This window comes from Plecotus auritus (genome assembly GCF_963455305.1).
Source record: "Plecotus auritus genome assembly, chromosome: 3".
Taxonomy (NCBI): Eukaryota; Metazoa; Chordata; class Mammalia; order Chiroptera; family Vespertilionidae; genus Plecotus; species Plecotus auritus.
In genome coordinates this window covers 178,508,595-178,523,919 of record NC_137772.1, presented here as the reverse complement: position 1 = coordinate 178,523,919, position 15,325 = coordinate 178,508,595, and the positions used below count along the sequence as shown (strand labels likewise).

The following is a 15,325-nucleotide window of genomic DNA, read 5'->3' as shown; positions in this document are numbered from 1 at the left end:
GGAGAGCCAGGGACACAATGTCACCTGGTCAAGCCTCAGCTGCCCCCGTAACGAGCGGATAAGAATATCTGCGTGGGAGCAGTCATCTGAGATTAACTGTGCTGAGCGGGAAGCACCTAGCATGTGGTCGGTGCTGCCTTAATGGCTGTGATCAATAATACTGCTTACTCCTGAACTTGCCTGAGGCCTCTCTGGCACAAGCATTTCATCCTCCTCTCCTCTACCACAGTCCATTTTCTCCCAGACGCAGTCCCCAGCTCCATCGTTTATCCCATGCCTCTCCCAACCAGTCTCATCGCTTTCTCTTCCATCTGAACTTTTGTAAACTAACACTTGACTGTATGCCAGGAGTTGCTCTAAGTGCCTTACATGTGCTAATTCATCTAACCCTCATGATAAACCAACAAGATGGCTACTGTTTTTATTGCCATTACATAGATCAGTAGGCTGAGGCCCAGCAGTGTTGTCTGAAGTCACGTAACTTGGATGTGGCTGAGCCGGGACTTGAGCCAGGCAATTGGGCTCCAGAATCCAAGTTCTCAACCAATACACCCAACTGCTCCCCAACACTTTTTCTCCCCACAGGCCAGCAAGGGGAGAGCAAAGGCAGGACTTAGCTGGGCACAGGGAAAGTCGCATAGCCCCCAGAGATCCCTACCAGCAGTACACCCCACCCCTACTGCGGGCTGGAGGGGAGAAGCTGCCTGTTTCATCTCTGGGCCCAGTGAAGACAATCCTGAAGAATCACTTCTAGAAAGCAGCTAACTGTTGTCTTCCCAGATTCCACGCAATGACTTCAAACTGCGTGTGGGCACATGGGGCTGGCAACCGGTGGGGGGGTCTTGGAGGAACATCCGCTTCACTTCCCCTGCTCTCCAGTGCTCTGCCATATCCCTTCTCTAGAGGCTCCCAGGTCCCTCGAGGCTCTTCACCAGCATCCCAAAGCAAGGTCCACAGTGCAGGCAGAGGGGCCAGCTGCCCACGGGGGCAGAGGCTGCGCTCCCAGGTGAGTTGCCTGGGACGTGGGGCTGCCACGACAAAGGCCTCCTGTCAGTCTAAGGCGAGGGGACTGGAGCTCTGCAGGCTCAGCAGCTGTGCACCAGCAGGAGGCTGGATGTGAGAGCCGCAAAGCTGGCCCTCCAGCCTTCACAGCAAGCCTGCCCCTTTCCCCGCGCTGGGGCCGGGTGGCAGCTATTTTTAGCTCTTGACACCTGGGTATTTTGCAGCCGCAGGATGTCCGGTTTGGAGTCTCTTTCTGGGAATCCCGCAAGCGGCTGTTGTAAACAGCCCCACGCAGCGGTGGCCAAGCTGGGAGCCTCGCCCCCCCTCTTTCTGCTGTTTGAGATGAATCAAACAGGAAGCCGACGTAACCATGGCAGCGGCAGCTTGAGCTCTCCAGGGGTGGGAAAAGCGCCCTCCCTGGCTCCTTGCCCAGCCCCAGGTCCTCTTCCACTCCATGCCTCTCATGGATGGAGACCCCTGAACCCTAAGGCAGGGAGAACTGGGCGTTCTGAATGTGGGCAGCCGTCGGTTCTCGGGACTAGCGCTCTCTGGAGAGCCTCACAGTCCCTTAGCAAAGAAACACGGGGTTTCCTCCAAGCCCTGCCGGCCTCGGGGGGCCTCTGGGACCCACCACTCAGTCATCCCAGCCTGCTCTTTGTGAAGGTGTGAGGGCAAGAGCAGAGCTACTTGCTCAGGGAGGCAGCATCCACTTCCTGTCACCCACAGCCTTCTTGCAGCAGGGGAGGCCTGCCCTGCCACTTAGGGAATTCCTGAGCAGGCTCCCCTAGTCCCAGCCCCTCGGTCCAGACTGCCCCACTTTCTCAGGCCCTGAAGCACTCAAAAATAAAAGTTCCCACTTACTCTCACTCCTTGCTCCAGTAGCTCCAATCCCTAAGACAGGAAGTTCACCCAAATGTCTAACCACCATCATTCCTATCTTAAGCAAAACATCCCGAACAGTCAAGATGGGAGCCCCATCTGTAACATGAGAAGAGTTGAGGTTCTGTCAGCTTCTGCTTTTGTCTCTTCCCCTCTCCCACCTCCTGGTGCTCCACTTAAAGCAGCTACTCCCTCTTAGCAGACAGTCCTAGCAATCTTTCTCAAGGTCCAGCGCTTGCTCCAACAGGAGGGCTTCCCGCGCTCTCTTTCTCTCTCTCTGAGGCCACACGCCTGGGGCTGCCTCTCAGGGCCTCTCCGTCCCCCCTCAGAGGTCTCATAGTCATTCATTTGCCCTCCTCAGCTCTGGGCCCTCCATGGCCAGACCCTGCCTCCCTGTGTGTGTACCCCACTCCTGCTTGCCCGCCCATCTGCCTCTCCCTGCTGCACGTGAGCCAGGAGATGGGCCTTCCTCAGCTCCTCTCCCCTATGCCAACCAAGAGGCCACTCAGCCATTCCCGAGACTGCCAGGGAAAAGTTTAAGTTATGTTAATAATTATCATATTATAATTAACATTAGTAATGATCAACAACCATGTATTAAATATTCACTGTGTGCTGGTTACTGTACTAGGCATCTCTCTTTTACTGTCTTGTTTGGTCCTCAAAACCCTATGAAGGTAGATACTATTATCACCCTCATTTTACAAAGAAGGAAACTGAGGCTCGGGGAAATTAGGAAAATCGCTGAGGTCACACAGATGGCAAGAAGGGCTTCTGGGACTCCAGAACCTAAGCTCATAATCACTACACTAGTGTGCACAACTAGTTCCACCCACCTCCACTGAGGGGCCACAGGGCACAGCTGGGGCCCGGCCTCTGAAGGCCTGGGGGTGATTCCCAGTGCCAACATGTTCCCACAGTGTGCTGGTCTTCCATCCGGAAACATCCACAACAACAAAAATGAAAACAGAATAATCTCTGCATGTGTCCCTCACATGTTTTTGGTCTCCAGGAGGCACTCCCCAACTCCATCTTCACTCCCTTTTTCATCCTATATTTTTCCTGCTTTTTCAATGTATATGTTACCATTTTGTTTCCTGTGCACTGCCTCCAACAGGGTTTAACTAATCAAACAAACCTCCCAGGGCTGCAGGGGAGGATCTCAAGCTGTGTGGAAGCACTCTGGAAACTGTTGGGCCTATCTATATAAATGCAGGTTGCATAACCACAGCAAGTCACCCTTCATAGTGAGCAAACTCCCTTAGGAAGAGATGCTGTCCCAGGCGCTCCCTTTCTCTCTCTCTCTCTCTCTCTCTCTCTCCTCTCTCTCTCTCTCTCTGAGGCCACACACACACACACTGCACCCGTGGGCTGGTAGAAGGGATGGAGCACCCACTAGTGTAGAAGGGAGCACCCACCTTCATGGCAAGCTCCTGGGGACTAAGAACACAGCCAAAGGGCTATTGACACCCTTGCACCTGGGTTAGGGGAAGGCAGAGGCCACTGAGGGGATCCTGGCTTGCTCCATGGCCTGGGAGCATCATGGGTATGAATCTGTGAATGGCAACAAGCTATTGATGAATGCTGGCATTAACAGGGAAGCCACATTAATATTAATGACAGTAAATACCCTGGAGATTGCCATCCCACTTTAGGCCTTGGTAGCTCCCTTATTTTGCCTGTTATTTTTGGAAGATGGCCAGTGTTTAGAGCAGATTCTCCAGGTGACATGATTCCCTTTTGTGGCCACGGCTGCCCTTAAGACTTGGGCAGCTGGATTTTTCCAGATCACAAATCCAGCCAGGGTGCTTACACAGCCTTCAGGGAATGCAATAGCCAGATGCCTGGTCCTGGGTACTGATTTGGACAAACCAGATGTGAACGATTTCTGGCCAACTGGGAATTCGATGAAATGAAAAGTGACCTTAGTGGAAGGTGGAGAGCACTGCCTGGGGGAACAGCACACACAATGTAATCTCATTTAGGTAAAAGGTATGGTGTATAAAGGCCTGTCAGGAAACGGGAAGGTGTGCACAGAGGTATCGTGGCAGTGATCTCCAACAGCTGGGATTGCGGCGTTTGTGTTTTTTTTTTTTAGTTTTTAATTTTTGTTTGTGTTGTCTGATTACCTGCAATGCACAGAAACTGCTTCTATAATAATAAAAACAGAATACACACACACACACACACACACACACACACACACAAATATAAACTGACACAGCCAATGGGTTGCAGAGTCAAGACCCAACCTCTGGTTCCCAGAGACCCACACCACTGGGCTTTCATTGACTCCATTTGAATTCTTGCACCTCAAGTCTTTTGAGGTTCTGAGTGATCTACAACCCAGCGTCCTCTGCCTCTCCTAAATCACACAGAGGACCTAGCACAGGGCTGGGCACACAGTCAGGACTTACTCAATGAATGCCTGCAGGCTGAATAATGGTCATTTACTGAGAGAAATGCCTTCTGCCTCTTCCAGGGCGCTGTGCTGGGAATACTCACTGCTGACATCACTGACCTTCCATCCCTACTCTGCCTCATGTTCCTCTTAAGAGCTGCCAGGGAGAGGCTAACCGAAAGGTCACCCCAGCAGATGCTGGCGAGGTGCTCCACATCGGGGCCATGGGGGTGGTCCCGTCCCAGGCCCTCTCCAATGCTAGCTGGACTCGAGACCCTCAGGTCCCGGCGTCCAACCTCGCTGGGGAAGGCTGGGGGCAGTGAAGTGAGAGAGGAGTTCACCCTGTGACTTCTGGCTCCAGACGCCTGCTGCTCCAGGCCCTTATGGGTGGAGGAATCTGGAACAGAGAATTTGGCCTGATTTTTTCCTGTGAACTGGGGCTGGGCCCAGTTTCTGTTCTTAGCGTCTTCAGCATTCCCTATCCCTGACCTTCAAAAATATGAAAATAACAATAATAATAATGACGAATATTCTGTGTACACTGACTTCATACTGGGCACGGTGTGAACATTACTTACTTTAATCTTTATAGCATCTCCATGAGGCTGAAACTACTATTATTTTCATGTTACCGATGGAGAAACTTGAGGCACAGAGAACCATGTACCCAAGGTTACACTTAGCTGTTCGCAGGAGAAAGGGCTCTGCAAACGTCATCCAGGCCTCCCCCTGTGTCCTTACAGGAAGGCCCTCCCGCCAAGCTCTGCAATGGGCACAGCAGACCTAGGTGATAATGAACTTCTGTCCGATGCTGTAGAATCCACCAAGTGCTTACATATGCATGTGAGAAAATCCCCACTTGAAAGACTAGGAAACCAAGACTTAGAGCCCTTGGCAACCTTGCCCAAGGTCTCTCAGCCATTCGGCTGGGTTTCAAACCCAGGGCTTTGGCCTCAGAACGACACACTTCTTCCCCTATATGTCATAATCCCCCTGGCCCAGTTCTCAAGACAGCCCTGAAGGCCAGGAGGGAGCTGCATATCCTCCCGAACCTGGGATGAAGCCTGCGCTCAACCCCTGAGCCAGGGTCGCGGTGCCAGCACCTCCTCAGCAGCTCCACGGTGACTCACTCCTGGGACCCAGGGGAAACAGCCCTGCGCTGTGGGCAAACACGGCTTGCCACCGCCCCGCCTCCAGCTCCCCGCCTCCACATTTGCTAACTGAAACCCGGCTGCTGCTATTTTTAACCCTCCAGCTCCCCCTTGCCTGGGGCTCCCCGCCTTCACCCCACCCCCACCCCCTGACCCAACTGGGTGCCACCAGCCTTTCATTCTGAGAGCAGTTCCACAACCTGAACGCCCCAGAGGGCGCAGCGGATGCCCAAGAAGGTTTGTGGGGCAAGCAAAACAAGCCAGTTTCAGCCCAGTCCCCAAATTCCCCCACCCAGGGCTCTTTCCGACCCTGTGGCTCCCAGCCTGCCCTGCTTCTCCCTGCCATCCTGGGAGCTGGGGGAGGGAGGAATGGGGTAACTACAGAGCCAGAGCTGGGCTCCTGGAAATGGGCTCTGCAGGGAGCTGAGCGGGACTCCTGAAAGGGAAGAGGGTACCCCTCCTTCTCTCCAAGGCTCAAGCTGGGCCCTGAAGGCCCAAAGTCTCAAAGCACCAGGGTTTCCAATCCCTGCAGGCAACTGAAGGAAAAAAGGAAGTGGCTGGAGACAGGGCGGGGATGGTGAGGTTAGCCCAGGGCCCTCCTCATTAGGAGAAGTCCCCTCCCCACCTTGCTGTGGAGGTAGTGGAGTGGCTAGGGTTGAGCCTGGCACAGGAGTCCAGGGGGTTTCTGCACTGAGCAGCCTAAAGGAGGCCCAGGGTGGAATGCCAGCCGAGGCGGGACAGGCGGGCCTCTTCTCTTAGATGAAGGCTCCTCTAATTCTCAGCTCTCTAGAGAGGGCTTCATCTTTCTGCAGCCTGCAGCTCCGGGTGCCCTACCAGAAGAGGTTGGAGGTGAAAGGGCCCGAAGGCTGCTGCCCGAGGGGGGCATTGCCTTCTAGCTGATGACTCCCCCTGGGCTGAGAGTTTTCAGCCAGCTTGGGGAGCAGATTCCAAGGGCCCAAGAGGCTCTGCAGGCCCTGCCAAAGGTATCTTCTGCGCCCTCTCTTGGCCCTGTCCTCTACAGTATCTGCCCCAACCCTTCTTTAGGGTTCTGTCCTATTTTCCAGGGTCTAGGTCCTCTCTCAGCCTGGACCCCCTCCCTCTCTCCTCAGTGATTTTTGAGCCAGGTAAATAAATTCCAGTGGCCACAGAGGCAGCCAGGCTAGACCCAGAGGGGAGGGACTTGGCACAGGAGTTCCAGGGTGGGGAGATGGGGAGGAAGGAAATGAGGTGGGAGGAAGGTGAGGCAGGAGGGTCAGGAATGGGGCGGCGCTTGAGAGCTCCTGGAGAGAGGCTGCTACCTTCCCAACATCCAACATGCCCACAGGGCCTGGACTCGCCTATGAAGGAGCGGCTGCTCTCCCAAGCCACGGAGTGGCCTCAATGCGGACCCTGTCCAGCTCTCCATCTTCCTCTTCTCCTTGGCCAATCTCTGGGGGCTGCTTGAGGAACAGAGACCCTACTGTATCCCATGCCAGGCAAGAGGCTGGCAATTCAGATCCCCCACCTGGATCCAGGCAGTTTCCAAGCATGCTCAGAAGGCTCTGAGGGCTCACTGCTAGTCTGGGGAGGTGAGAGAAGGCGTCAATGTCACCTTCTCAGGCAGGCCTCCCCTGGCCACCCTTTCTAAGGAAGTCCCACCTTGTTATTCTCTATTACTGCACCCAGTTCATTTCCTTCTTAGAGCTTATCACAATGTGTAACTAGATATATATACTCATTTCTTTACTTGCTTACTTGTTCTGTCTGTCTCCTCTACTAGAGTGGAAGTTCCCTGAGGTCAGATGCTCTGCTTATGTGTTCACTGCATATCTGTGCCTGGCACATGGCAAGGCTCAGTAAGCATCCAGTGAATGGATGAATAGCTGAATGACTGGCTCAGTAAATAGGGCCTCCTGGTTGCCAACATTACCCTTAGGATTGACGCTCAATAGTTCCAGGATTTCCCCAGGGAGATGAAAGCAGGATGTAACCAGAGAGCAAGATTAGGAAGCCTGGGACCCTGAGGGAAAGGTCAAGGCCCAGTTAGTGTGTGCATCAGCCTCACCTAGTCGCCTCCATCACGCTGAGTGTGGACAGGGGCATACCTGCATACATAGAGCATGCATAGCTAAGCCCAGACCAGTCTTCATAGGCTTGAGTTCTTCCTCTCAATAGCCCTTGTGTCCCTGGACAAACTGCACACCTTCTAAAAGTCTCAGTTTCTTCAAAAGAAAAAATGAAGAGGTCCTCATGTCCTCAAACGCAGCTTTGCACCAGAATTGCTAAAATCCAGATTCCCAGGCCCCTCCCTTGCAGATTCTGAATCTGTCTGGATGGGGCCTGAGGATCTTTCTTTTTAATACACTCCCACGTGACTCCCAAACAAATGGTCCAGAAACTGAGACTTGAGGACCACGAGTGAGATGGTGCTTTCCAGCCAACATCTGGACTTCTATTAAGAAGCCATTTCTGCACAGGTATACAGCCCCCCCAAACATGAACATATTCCCCACACAGAGCCATAAACTGCAAAGGTATACACTACACAGATGACATACATCTGTATTACACGTGTACATACTCCCAAAAGACCCAACACAAAGCCACTACGTGGATCACAAACTGTCACAGAACCACACCTGCAAACATAGCCTGGGGCACACACACAGGCCCCCACTACACACCCAGTGTGCACACACATCCATCACATGTTGACCCACACTAACGAGTCGCTATCCTGAATTTATTTTGCCTCTGGGAACTGGTCCAGGACCAAAGAAGCTATGCTCCGCTGATGAAAACACCCCTCCCGCCTCCGCCACCTCCACCCTTATCCCCTGCCCCAGGCAGCATGCTGTCCACCTCCCCCTTGTAGGGGGGATGCTGAAGGAGGGCAGCCCCCAGAGATGGGATGAGTGCAGGTACAGAGCCCGCCCCAAAGTCCAGCAGCCCTTCTCTTCCCCTTTCCCTCACTCCAAAGAGATGCAAAAGGGCCTCTACCCAGTCATCCCTCAGTGCTCTGCCCACTTGCCTAGATTCCCAGGCCCTGATCCTAGCAGCCAAAAGGGTTAAGGAGGTGGCCAGATTTAGGGACTCCTCCTAATACTCAGGCCTCTAAGGAAAGGGCTGTCTGGGGGCACCTTCCTGAAGCCCAAAGGCCTGGGTCCCCCAGGGAAGGTTACCACAGAAACAGGGGGAAATATCACAGGGAAACACAATACCCGGCAGGGTCACCTGGTGACCAGGCTTCCTGCTGTGTTGCCCACCACCCCCCTCATCTCAGCAGCCTCACAGCCTCCTTCTCCAGCCTCAGCCTGGGCCTCCTCACCAGTGCTCTCCATCCTGCCTTCCCTGGGTTGGGGGACACAGCCTTTGCAACAAGTCTGCCCCCTCTGTGGTTCCAAACAACAACATCAGGGATGGCCCGGAGCTGAGCCCCCCACTCCTAATCCTACCAACGCCCCCACCACAGGAAATCAAAGCTTCCTGCACCAGAGGAAGTACCCCATCTAGTGAACAAATCCAACACACACAAACGCAGTCCTGGAGCCTCAGGGAGGACACATGCCCTCCCCCCAGCTCCCAGGTCCATGATAGGCCCCAGTCTCAGTCTGGGCTGAAGGCAGACCAGGGCCAAGCTCTGAGGGGCAGGCATGGATAGGACCTGAGCCAGGCCAGGGAGAAGGCCAGGAGAATGGGCACCAGCAGGGTTAGGTCTGCTTCCTGCTCCACCCAGCCCGCCATTCCCTACTGTGTGACCCTGGGCCTTGCATTAGCTCATCTTCTCTCAGGCCCCTGCCAACTTCTAAATTACCAGCTCGTAATGAAAAAGAGGTGGAGGTTACACAGGCTTTTTCCTCCCGGGTCCTTGGGCAAGCATGCCCACAGCCAAGAGAGGGTCCCCCACTCCATCACACATGAGCTCACTCCCATTATCAGGATTAAGGAAGGGACGCAGGAAGGAAAAGTTCCAACTCTCATTCCCAGAAGCCACCAAGGATGAAAGCTGGTGTTTGTTATCCCTGAAGGTAGTGGTGGTGGTGGTGGTGGGGGGGGGGTCATAATAGCCCTCACACTAAACATTGATCCCTCTTTATAGTTAACCTCTCCTCCTTTGTGTTCTGGGAAGTGCACCTGAAATTTTCTCCCCGTTTTATTGATGGGGAAACTGAACTTCAGTATCAGAGCAGAGTGACCATTTTAGATTCTTGGGAGGGTCAGTGCAAGACCTGAATGCAACTTCCCAGCCTCACAATGCCAGCCCAAGACCTGGTGGCCAAAGAGACACCCACCCATGGGCTCAAGCTAACAAACACAGAGGCCTCAGGAGAACACTTCCCCAGACCATTCCAGATGTAACACCAGCGGCAGCTCTGAGCCTGGCCCTGCTAGGTTCCAGGAGCATCAGGGGACTAAAGGCAAGGGAGGAGTCCCAACAGGTCCAGGACCTGGTTCCAGTCTTGGTTCACTGTGCGTAACACAGCACGTCTGCTTTGTGCCTTAGTTCCCCTCAGAAGTGACTGCAGAAAAGAGGAAAATTACTTATTAATTGAGGTGGGTAGAAGGAACAGAGAGCAGAGAAGAATGAGATGCTATAAGCTATGAGGAGCTATGAGATGGCTTGCAGATGCTTAAACGGGAGCCTGGGATGTCTAAGAGGGCTGGTGTGAAGAGAGAAGTGTGTGTGGCAACCTAAGCCGCTTCATGGAAGGGTCCTGTTGGGGAGAAATGGGCTGCCAAGGTGCCCCATTAGGGGGTGGGAAACTGAGTCACAGTCTCCCTTCTTTCAGCCCAGTGCCTGGGAAGGAGTCTTAAAGAAGACCCCTGGGTCCAGGTGCAAGTCCCGAAGGAGCAGGCTGAACAGTCCAGAGGTTGAGTCCACAGCAGGGCCACTAAAATCCAATGCCCCATTCTCACCCTAGAATTTGGCAGGTCAAGCTGGGCCTCAAGCAGATGTTGAACTGGTGTGTGGAGAGGAATGGGCAGCAGCAACACAGCCAGTGTCCAGATGCAGGGGGAGGCCTCTGGGTATGCAGGACAGCCAACAGGCACTAGGGAATGGCCTAGACTTGGTGGGAGGAGCAGCAGTGGCTGGAGAGGTCAGATCCAAATGTGCAGATCCGAATGGGCAGCCAGAGGGAAGAAAAAAGGGGTTGGGGGAGCTGGGTGGCCTGCAGGCCCCAGAGAGCTCTCTCTCAGCGCACAGGTCTAGAAACTCCCGGTGTCAGAGCCCAGCCCAGCTTCCAGATCTGCAGCCTGCTCTCACACTTCCCTGCACCAGCAGACCCCAGGCCTGGGCGTGCGCACATCCTGTCCCCAACACTCAGGACACCGCCTGCAGTTCTACCTCTGTCAGCCCCTCGGCAGCGCACTTGGGCACAGGTGTCTCTTCACCCTAATGGGTGAGCAGGGTGCGGGGCGGTGCTCAGAGAAACCTCCCAGTCCCGGACCCTTTATCCAGGGGATCACTTTGCCCCAGCCTAGGGGTCGGGGTAAGGCCCTGCGGGATCCGCGAGATGGGATGTCCAGCACCACCGGTCCGGCGACAACTCAGTGGGTCCTGCCCTTTGCCCTCGCGCTTCCAAACCTTCCGTTCCGGAGCACCGCCCCCTCCCGGGGCCGCGGTAGCCGTCCCTCCTTCCCCGGTCCCCGGTCCGTCCTCCCCAGGAATGGGGGTGAAGGGACCCCGGGCCTGAGCATCGGCGGCCCGGGGCCTCCAACTCCCTCCCTCGGGCCTGTCGCTGCCCCGGGGCGGGCGGATGTGGGCGCCCAGCGGGAGGCCCGAGCCCTCCGGCCCCGGAACCAGCCCCGGCCAGGAGCCTGCCCGAGCCCGGCGGAGCCGGGTGGGGCGGGCGCGGCCGGGGGGCGCACGCGGGACCGGGCCGCGGAGCGTCCGGAGCCCAAACCGGAGCCCGAGTCCGAGCCCAAGCCCGATCCGGGCGGACGGAGCTGAGGAACCGCGCAGGGCGGGGCGGGCGGGGCTGGGGGCGGCTGCCCGGTACTCACCAGCGCGGGGACTGTGCATCCAGGGGCCGCGGCCCTCAGAGCGGGGGGCTCATGGCGGGGCTGGGGGCTGGGGCGCTGGCCTCACATCCCCCCAGTCGCCGGAGGCTGCAGAGCGACTGAGAGACGGCAAGAGGAAGGGAGGGGGCCGGGAGGGGGAGGGCCCTGGCAGCCTGGCCGGCCGGGTAGGATGACAATGGAAGGAAATGCTTTATCTGAGGCTGAGAGCGGGGCCAAGGGGGAGGGGAGGGAGGGGGCCGGCGCGCGCGGCCCTGGGACACACCACCCGGCAGACGTGCCCCGCGCGGCGGCGGACACACCGCGCGGCCGGGGAGGAGCGCAGGACGCGGGACGCGGCCCCTATCCGCGCGCGGTCGCCGCTCTGCCCGCCGCCCAGCCCGAGGCGCGGCGCACCGACCCGCGCACAATTCCCGGAAACTCGGCTACCTGAGCGCCCACAGCCTTGCGTGCACAACACAGACACACTTCCATGTTTACACAGGGCCAGAGTCGTTTACGCAGACACACTTCAGGGAAGGACCTCCGCGCGCACAAGCACAGACAAGTACAGCCCACGAGCAAACAGTCACACTTAGGGACACGCGTGGAGTCTCAAGTCCTCTGAGAATCCTGGGCACCCCCCCCCCCGCACGACTTGCCTGAGGAAAGTTCCAGGATCTGATTTGAATCACTGCCCAGCCCTCCCCCTTTACCACCCCCCACCCAACGACGGCAGAGGGGAACTGAAGGGTCCAGCCTGTTCCTATTAAAAGAAAAAGGGGATGGGGGCGGTGCGGATTTTGAAAGTTTTCTTTTTTTAAAGAAATTTCTCAAGGGATTTCCTTCCCTCCTCTCCTCTTCCTCTCTTCCTCCCATTCCTCTCCCCCCACAACCCTCCCTCTTTCTTTCCCCCTCCCGGTCCCTATGAGTCAAACTTCAGCAATGTGCCCAGTGTCTCCCAGTGCATTACAGCGGATCACAGAAATGTTCCAGTCTGTGAGTCGGAATGCAGCCGCCTCCAGCCCTCCCTCAGCTAATAAACTCAGCTCCTGCCTGCTTTTCGCAGCAGCCCTCCCTGACCCCTCCACCCTTTTAGCCGAAGGAGGTCAGATTCAGGGGTCAGAGGCTGAGGACCTCACCACTCTGCTTCCCAGCCTAGTCTATCAGCCCTGTCGCCTCTGGCAATCTGCTGGGTTAGAGACACAGTGGCTCCTGGGAAGGGGAGAGGTCCACAACCTGATCCACCAGGCTCTCGGTTCCCGGGAGGCATCACCACTGGAAGGCAGGGCGCAACCTCCATCTGACCCCAATCTTCCCTTATTCCTAGGAACCCCAAGAGTCTCAGGATTCTACAGAAGGAGAAATTGAGGCTGAGCCAGAGGCAGAGTCATGTCAGACGGAGAAACAGGAGTCCACAGTGTCCTAAGAGGGCCTGGCCATATCGAGGTCCAACTTCTGGCCATAGACTCCTAGTTCCCACAAGCACAGCTCCAGCCTCACCACTTGTTGCTAACTGGGATTTTTAGCAGCCGACGTGTCTTCAGTCCCTGTGGGTGTCCCAGCACTCAGTCAGCAGGCAGTGAGTGCATTTGTTAACTTATCCTCACAAAGTCCTTTCCTGGCCTCCAAGCCCCACTGCTGCCTGGCACATACTACACAATCTCTCTCTCTCTTTTGCTGATGTTCTGCCCAGTGCCTCCTGGTACTTAGTTCTCAACAATGTTAGTTGTTATGATTACTATTATTATTTCAGCCAAAGTGGGCTGCTGGGCTGCTTCCCATTGTGTTCTCATTCTTTCCCAATCCCTCACCTTGGCTCATCATGTTCCCTCCAAAAATGAATGTCCTCACAGTCCTTTCTCCTCCTGTTGAAATCTTTCCAATCCTCAAGTCTATACCAACTTCTCCAGGAGCCATTTCCTGATTCCCATAGCCAGAGGGATCTTTCCTTCCATTAAAGGACCCCACCCCACGTTGTCAATCTTTTCTCTTTACATTGACCTTTATCCTCCTAGTCTGTCTACTTGTCTCAACTCTCCTTCAAGAGTGGACATCCCTGAACCCAGCTACTACCTTAGTCATGACTGCATTTCTTGTAGTGTCTTGCTAAGTGCCTTACACGGAATTCAAGCTCCCTGTAGTTATTTGCTGAATTGGGGCAGATATTCATGGCCTTCAAGGACCATACCCCAGCTGGACACCTCCAACGCTCCCTTTTTTACTCATGACTCCCCATGCTGACTCTGCAAGACACATGTTCTTCCACCTCAGGTCTGATCTTCCCAGACCTTACTTCCAAACGAGATCACTCTCCTTCCAGGTGCCTCTTCTGTGCCCATAGCCTCCAGAAAAATTGCTTGGTTACTTCAGACACTCAGTCTTTTCCCTGTGCTTCTCTCCTTTAGCCCCCGCCTCCCCCCGGCCCCCAATGCCCTCTCTTAATCCCCTCAGGACTCCTGTCGTTATTCCTGGACTGAAATCAGGCCTTTGAATACTCATTTCTACCATGTACATCAATCATGTATTTATTTGTGAGCCTTTTCTTTTTTACATAATCACTGAGCTCTGAGAGATCTGAGCAAAAACGGTCTCTCCTGCCCTAGCTGGTTTGGTTCAACGGATAGAGCTTTGACCTGTGGACTGAAGGGTCCCGGGTTCGATTCCGGTCAAGGGCACATACCCGGGTTGCAGCCTCAATCCCCAGTAGGGCATGTGCAGGAGGCAGCAGATCAATGATTCTCTGTCATCATTGATGTTTCTATCTCTCTCTCTCCCTCTCCCTCCTTCTCTGAGATCAATAAAAATACATTTAAAAAAGGGGGTCTCTTCCCCTGCCTGTACCCAGCACCTGACTTCCTCCACACACCAGGACTCACTGCCTCCAAAGTATAGACAGAGAGAAAGATAGCTTGTGAGACCTGCATCTGGGAAGATGGACTGTGCCCTTCCCTCCCTTCCCAGGTTTACTTACCATTTCACACACCCTACTTCCCATGACCGAGTCTTAAGCCAGTTTTTAAGTCACATGTCCCTTGCTGGGATATGTTAGAGTGCCTCCAAGAACCCTAAGAGACATGAGGCAGAAAAGTACAGGCTACCTCTCTCTCCTCTACCCTGGTTACCATGGGAATTTTTTTTTTAAAGGCTCTTGAGCCCAGGCTTCTCACAGACTGCTCAGCTAAGCACCTAGCAGAAGAGATGAGCTCCATGGGACCGGCCTTGTCTCCCCTGAGTCTTCCTGGAATCTCTGCCCAGTACAAGCCTGAGGGGCTCCTCTTCTGCTCCTCTTTGTGGTCTGGGCCTACTTGACTTTTTCTTTCTCCTTTTCCTCTTCTTCCCATACTTAGCTTTTTCTTTTCTTTTTTTTCTGACTATTTACCATGTAACAGTCCTATACTACCCCCTTGGCAAACATCAGATCATTTATTCTTTTTTGTTTTGTTTTTTTGTTTTTTGTTTTTTAATATATATATTTTTTATTTCAGAGAGGAAGGAAGAGGGAGAGAGAGATAGAAACATCAATAATGAGAGAGAGCCCTAGCCGGTTGGCTCAGTGGATAGAGCATCGGCCTGCGGACTGAAGGGTCCCGGGTTTGATTCCAGTCAAGGGCATGTACCTTGGTTGCGGGCACATCCCCAGTAGGGGGTGTACAGGAGGCAGCTGATCGATCTTTCTCTCTCATGGATGTTTCTGACTCTCTATCCCTCTCTCTTCCTCTCTGTAAAAAATTAATAAAATATATTAAAAAAATAAATGAGAGAGAATCATAGATCAGCTGCCTCCTGCACACCCTACACTAGGGTCAAGCCCAAAACCCGAGCTTACAACCTGGGCATGTGCCCTGACCGGGAATTGAACCGTGACCTCTTGGTTCATAGGTTGATGCTCAACCACTGAGCCACACTGGCT

At 54.6% G+C, this 15,325-nt stretch overlaps 1 protein-coding gene across 4 annotated transcripts in view; it reads right to left on the bottom strand.

The window, feature by feature from the left end:
- HDAC7 (histone deacetylase 7) overlaps positions 1–11,881 on the bottom strand; it is a 37,302-nt gene extending 25,421 nt beyond the window's left edge. For 2 of the 4 annotated variants that reach the window (XM_080659027.1, XM_080659028.1), the window contains exon 1: positions 11,419–11,762. In XM_080659027.1, the coding sequence (XP_080515153.1) occupies positions 11,419–11,437 (19 nt within the window). In that variant the 5' untranslated portion in view covers positions 11,438–11,762. Of the gene's footprint in view, positions 1–10,329; positions 10,504–11,418; positions 11,763–11,862 lie in introns of those variants that run through there. The other 2 variants (XM_080659029.1, XM_080659030.1) reach the window with 2 other exon arrangements.
- Positions 11,882–15,325: the final 3,444 nt, after the last annotated feature.